General features: G+C 34.1%; 1 protein-coding gene across 1 annotated transcript in view; it reads left to right on the top strand.

Moving 5' to 3' along the window:
• LOC107728323 (1-phosphatidylinositol 4,5-bisphosphate phosphodiesterase beta-1-like) overlaps positions 1 to 6,522 on the top strand; it is a 33,984-nt gene that overhangs the window by 20,008 nt on the left and 7,454 nt on the right. The window contains exons 14-21 of the mRNA XM_016538453.1: positions 1,846 to 1,950; positions 2,274 to 2,389; positions 2,626 to 2,761; positions 2,914 to 2,967; positions 4,099 to 4,318; positions 4,905 to 4,968; positions 5,278 to 5,354; positions 5,441 to 5,530. Coding sequence (XP_016393939.1) covers positions 1,846 to 1,950; positions 2,274 to 2,389; positions 2,626 to 2,761; positions 2,914 to 2,967; positions 4,099 to 4,318; positions 4,905 to 4,968; positions 5,278 to 5,354; positions 5,441 to 5,530 — 862 coding nt within the window. The remainder of the gene's footprint in view (positions 1 to 1,845; positions 1,951 to 2,273; positions 2,390 to 2,625; positions 2,762 to 2,913; positions 2,968 to 4,098; positions 4,319 to 4,904; positions 4,969 to 5,277; positions 5,355 to 5,440; positions 5,531 to 6,522) is intronic.

Here is a 6,522-nt window from a genome sequence, read left to right as displayed (position 1 = left end):
ATAGCTGGCCAATCACAGCTCACCTCGCTTTTTCAGACCGATGAGCTTTGTAAAAATTGACGCGTTTCAGAAAGGCGGGGCATAGAGGAGAATACAGTATATACAGTATGTGGTAAATAATGTGTTTTTTGAACCTTAAACCGCATAAACACATTTCATTACACCAAATACACAAAATAATGTTCTTTTTAGCAACATCATATGACCCCTTTAAACATTGTTGTGCTTCAAACTACAGTATATCCACCAGGTGGCGCAAGGAACAACATTCTGCAGTTAAACACCCAGACAAGATCTACGATGGCGATTACTGCCACGTAAAAAAAATACATAAATTCAGTAAAAAAACAAATAAATGTAGAAATAAGATTACGAGATTAAAATCATAATATTTTGAGAATAAAATCAAAATTACGAGAAAAAAAGTTGCAGCCATATTGTTGAGCATAAAGTCATAGCAATATGATATTTAAGTCATAATATTTTGAGAATAAAGGCGTAGCATTATGTACGACGGCGTTTTAGTGCCACATTAAAAAAATTATAGCTCATGTTTAAAATAATAATTATGATAATATTTTTTTTTTTTTAAACGAAAAATTACTAGAATAAAGTCGTAGCAATATGGGAATATAGTCAAAATATTTTGAGAATAAAGTCAAAATATGATAATTAAGTTGTAGCAAGATTAAAGTTATAATATTGTTAGAGTATTGTGCATGCAAATGGCCCGGATTGGGAGCCCCGGGAGAAATTCCGGTGGCCTGGCAACTTATTTGAATGTATGTTGGATTACTAGCAGAAATCATAGCATGTGTCATATACTCGCAGGGACAGTATGCTTGGAAATAATACTTCACATCTTCGATTGCATTTCAAAGCAATAACCTTTGTGCTTTTGGCACTTTTGATATAAAACAAAGCCTCAGCTTTCAAATTCTGTCAGTTTTATAGCGAAATACAAACAATATGTCTTACAATAATGAGTTTTGCATTCTCTTTAATGTGACGTGACAGATCGCTGTATTCGCCTCAGTTAAAGCGGCATGAGAATCAATCATCTTTTCGATTACAATGAGTACATTCGTTTCATTATACTGTTTTTTTTCATGCCTTCTGATGTATAACTTGTAATAAACAGGAAAAACACACAAAAAACATAAAACTGATTAACTGCGATCTATTGTGATTCAAGAATTGTTCTTCAATTTAAAAAAAAAGAGTAAGAGAAGGTAATATTGATAGTTATTCAGTTTACATTTTCATTTTATGTGCTATGTTGTACTTTTTTCTTTTATTGTATTTTACTGTGAGGGAATATAAAAATGATTTCAGTTTGTTTGGATTTTATGTGATTTTTTTAGCATTTAATTTAGTACTAGATTATTTTAATTTATTATTATTATTATTATAGTTGTGCTTCTATTGTATTGTATTGTATTGTGAGGGGGAAATAAAATATGATTTCAGTTTATATTTAGATTTTATGCTTTTTAGCATTGTTATTAAGATTACAGTTATTAAGATTACATTATTTTTATATAATAATAATAGTAATGTATTATTATTATTATTATTATTATTATTTTAATTATTAATAACAATATATTTTACAATATGAAAATGCAGATATAGTTTTACTTTTATGTGTTTTTAGCATTTTAATTTAGAATTTTAGTATACTAATAAGAATTTACAGTATTGTTATTACTATTACTATTATTTTGCAACATAAAAATTGCATTGTATTGTATTATTACAAGACATTTTGCGACATGAAAATGCAGGTTTGGTTAAACGTTTTTCTTTTATTTGCTAAAACATAATTTTGTCATATTCTCACAGGTTATCGTTACATCGGATTGAGAAATGAAAAGAATCAAGCGCTGACTCTTCCTGCTATATTTGTGTATATCGAGGTGAAAGACTATGTTCCTGATACATTCGCCGGTAAGAAATTAATTACTATAATCATCTGCCACCTGAAACAGCTTTAATTCTCTTTTAGGATCTGCCACTGTAAAAAAAACAAAACACTAAAAGTACCATAGTATTACTGTGGTGTGCTGTGAAATAACCTCTCAGTAGCAGTAGCATATGAATACCATGGTAAATATGAGTGAATCTTACAAACAGTCTGGATCAATTTCATAAATAACATCAAATATAACATTTTTGAATTTCGTGATGCTTTTGAAGTGGAAGCTGCAGGACTGGAGTGTGTTGTGAGTTTGCAGGGACTGGCTAACGGTGTGTGTTTCTGTGCTGATCAGATGTCATCGAAGCGCTGTCCAACCCCATCAGATACGTCAACCTGATGGAGCAGAGATCCAAACAGCTGGCGGCGCTCACTCTAGAGGAGGGAGAAGAGGAGAAAGACACCAAAGAGGTAGAGACGTCTCCAGATCTCCAGCGCTGAAGAGCTCAGATAGAATATGACCATCAGAAAGCAGCTCAGATTACTTCACTAATTACTCCATCTGAACTCTAATCACATCACTCGTTCATTTACTGATGAATGAAGTCGTTGTAATGAATTAGTAGTTTTTCATTTTGCAGAGCCGTCTGTCGCTGTGAAACTGAACAGTATTGGAGGTTTTGATGATGAAGTGTGTTGTCCTCCAGGTGGATCCTGGTGTTGAAAACCCTTCGGAGGTTAAAAGCGAACCCAAACCCGTCCCGGTTGAGAACGGCCTGAGTCACACGCCCAGCGCCGCTCCGAAACCCGCGTCCCAGATCAGCCCACAGCCGCAGTCCACAGGTCAGAGCTTCACACAGCATCATCTCAGCTGATACTGAGCTATAAACCCATACCGTCCACTGCTAATCCAAACCTACTGTCCACAAAACTGAGGAGTATTACTGGATATGCATGAATCATATCTGATGAGATTTTATCCCGTTGTGATTCAGGCTCAACCAAACCAGCGGCAAAGACTGAAGATCTGATTCAGAGCGTCCTCACAGGTCAGTGACCGAATGGCTTTTTATTACTCCCAACTTTCAAAGAGTTTTGATTCAGTAACATCACAATTTGAAATAACTTGTTTATTCTGTCATTTTATTTTAATATGTAGTAATATATCATTTTAATTTATATTATTAATTAAATTACATTGTATTATTATTATTTTTTACTTTTTTATATTAATTAATTTTGTAATAATACACATAGAATAAACAAACTATGACAACATAGTCAATTAAAATTAATTAAAATAAAAAAGAATACAGAACTATAATGCATTTTCTATACACATATACAGAAAAAAGAGGCTGAAACAAACCATGGCAGGTTATTTAAAAAATAACATTTTATTTTATTTTATTATACTTATTATGGCATTGTGTAATATATCATTTTGTTTGATATATAAAACAATATTATTTTGTTTTATACTACAGTATTATATACAATATATTATTATATACAATATTATTTGTTTGTTGATTTGTTTGTTGTTTTTTAAATGAATAACAATCTAAAATATTTTATATGAGTAATATATATATATATATATATAATTTAGATACATTATATTATATTATATTGTTTATATCAAATTATTGATATTATTTATATTAATATGTTAGGTGTGTGTGTGTGTGTGTATATAGCAATGTTATATAAAAATAACATGGCTATATTATATTATGGTAATATATTAAGTATGTATGTCTATATATATTAAATGTATGTTTCTGTGGACATAAACAAAAACAAAAAATTGAATAAACAAACCATGACAGCTTATTTTATATAAGATCAAAATATATTAAAATGCTAAAAATACAGAAACAAATAAAATATTGCATAATCCAGTCAAGTGTGCAATATAAATTATGTCTGTATCTTCAGATAAGCTGTATTTTGCTTATTTATTGTGAGAAATAAAACACACACACACAAACAGCCACAGGTTGTGTTTTATCAGGTAGCCGCTGAGTTTCAGTCATTTTGAATGCACTGTAAATTATTGAAACATTTCTGATGTACAGCTTCAGAAAATCCATCGACATGAGCTTCGGAAAAGGTTCATAAAATATGGAGGTGGTGGTGATATTATAATTTTACAGTCCATGAAACCTCTGTTTCAGAGATGGAGGCGCAGACCGTCGAGGAGCTCAAACAGCAGAAGGGCTTCGTCCGAGAGCAGAGACGACACTATAAAGAGATGAAGGACCTGGTGAAGAAACACCACAAGAAGACCACCGAGATGATCAAGGAGCACACGGCCAAATACAACGAGTTCCAGCACGACTACCTGCGCAAACGGGCCGTCCTGCTGAAGTCTGCCAAACGAGACGGTAAGAAGAGGTAGGTAGACGTCTGCTGATCCAATCACTGTTGGGATTGAGAGGAGGAACGTCAGGAGAACTGTTACTTTCCTTTATTGTCCACAAGTGAACATTTGTCTTTGGCTTCACAACACATTATAACAAGACCAATATACTAAAAGCACTTTAAAAGAATACAATAGACTCAACATTCCCCTTAGCATGCACATATGTGACCCTGGACCACAAAACCAGTCATAAGTGTCAATTTTTCAAAATTGAGATGTGTACGTCATCTGAAGCCCCTTATTGCTGATTGGCTACAAGTTTGTTTTGCGATTCGGCCCGAATCAGTTTTATAAAGTGTTTTTGAAAAATCACTTACTCTGCCTTTAAGACTGGTTTTGTGCTCCAGGGTCACATATACATATACATTCCCATATGTACATATATTTGCATACATATTAAACATTTTTAATTGCTCGGTTGTCTAAAACATCACCCTGATGGCAACAACTGAAACTGGCAGTGCAAGGGGTGTAGCGAATGCTTTATAAGAACTAAAGCTTTTAGTTTCACTTTAGCTGTATAAGTATGATTGACTTGTTTTGTGTGTGTCTCGTCAGGTGTTTGTCGTCCAGTCCTGAACACGGAGCCTCGTTCTTCGAGCAGGAGATTTTGTATCACTCCGCTTGTTCTAGCCGGGTCTATTTTTTTTTTTTTTTATTATTCACTGAGCTAATCGTAGAGTACGTTAGTTAATATAAGAAAAATATTTAAAGTTAATATACATAAAAAATAATTTAACCAAGTGTGCAATATTAAAGATGTGTGTACCTTGAGAGAGGCTGTATTTGACTTATTTTATGTGAGAAATCAGATCTAAATTATTTAAGCATTTCTGATGTCCAGCTTTAGAAAACATTTCATCGTTTGTTTTAAATGAATCGGTCAGAAAGACAGATGAATTGGTCTGAAGGTGAAATGCTGTGTCTGTAGGTGATCGAGAAGCTGACGGCCATCGCTGAGGAGAGTCAGAGCAACCAAATGAAGAAAATCAAGGAGCTGTGTGAGAAGTGAGTCAGTTATGAATATCACCAGCTTCTTTAATAATTCATAAGGTCATGTCGAGTCACCCTCGCTGTCCCGTCTGTGTTTGCAGAGAAAAGAAAGAGCTGAAAAAGAAAATGGACAAGAAGAGACAAGAGAAGATCAGTGAAGCCAAATCCAAGGAGAAACACCTGACAGAAGAGTAAGACTTCTTCTGCTCATCATCATGCTTATTTTGTGTACCAAATGATGTTTTGGTTTTAGATGAGTATTGTTACGGGGCGAACGAGACATGAGACTTGCGGATCCATTTGCAAAGCTTTAATAGGAGACAGAGACGTGGTCATAAAACAGGCATGGGTCAGACATCTGGTGGCGATTGAACGGAAGTCCATGGACCGGATTCGTGACAATTATATTGAAGCATATTCGGACTCTAAACCATATTAAAATACTTATGGTAAATACAAAAAAAAACAAGATAAACAGGCAAAAATCAGGTACCAGGAAATCAGAAAACACGGCGAGACTAGACTCTAGACTAAGACTAGAACTAGAAACTAACACAGGGAAAAGGCTCCTTAAAGTAGCTATCACACGATGAGCAATAAGCGCTAAACAATACTCGGCAGTTTGAAAAGGACCTGAGTGGGTGTTATATAGTGAATGTGTGATTGGTTACAGCTGTGTGCAATCAGTGCAATGGATGATGGGATATGTAGTCCGGGATGACATGCAACAGTTTGTGTAGTGCGAGAGTCAATGTAACGGAAGAGTGACCTCTGGTGGCGATTGAACGGAAGTCCATGGACCGGATTCGTGACAAGTATATTGAAGCATATTCGGACTCTAAACCATATTAAAATACTTATGGTAAATACAAAAAAAAACACTACTGGTAAACTACATTTGATAATAATATTAATTGGTAATACAAATAATGTAAATATAAAGATTTATAAAGAATTTTACATGTTTGTGTGAATTTGTCCATTCAAGCACAATACTTCAAAGAGAGCTTAATATTTGCGCATGTTCTGAGACGCAGGTTCACGCGCTTCGGATGAGCACACACACAGATCTTCTCACTGCGCACGCGAGTTCACATCTTCTGGCTCTTTAATATTTAAACTGGCAAGGCTTAAAGGGGTCATATGATGCGATTTCATTTTTTCCTTTCTCTTTAGAGTGTTA

Source organism: Sinocyclocheilus rhinocerous, unplaced genomic scaffold (genome assembly GCF_001515625.1).
Source record: "Sinocyclocheilus rhinocerous isolate Xijiao unplaced genomic scaffold, SAMN03320098_v1.1 scaffold1364, whole genome shotgun sequence".
NCBI classification, from domain to species: Eukaryota; Metazoa; Chordata; class Actinopteri; order Cypriniformes; family Cyprinidae; genus Sinocyclocheilus; species Sinocyclocheilus rhinocerous.
Note: the sequence above shows the minus strand (reverse complement) of the source record. Positions and strands in the feature narration are given on the sequence as shown.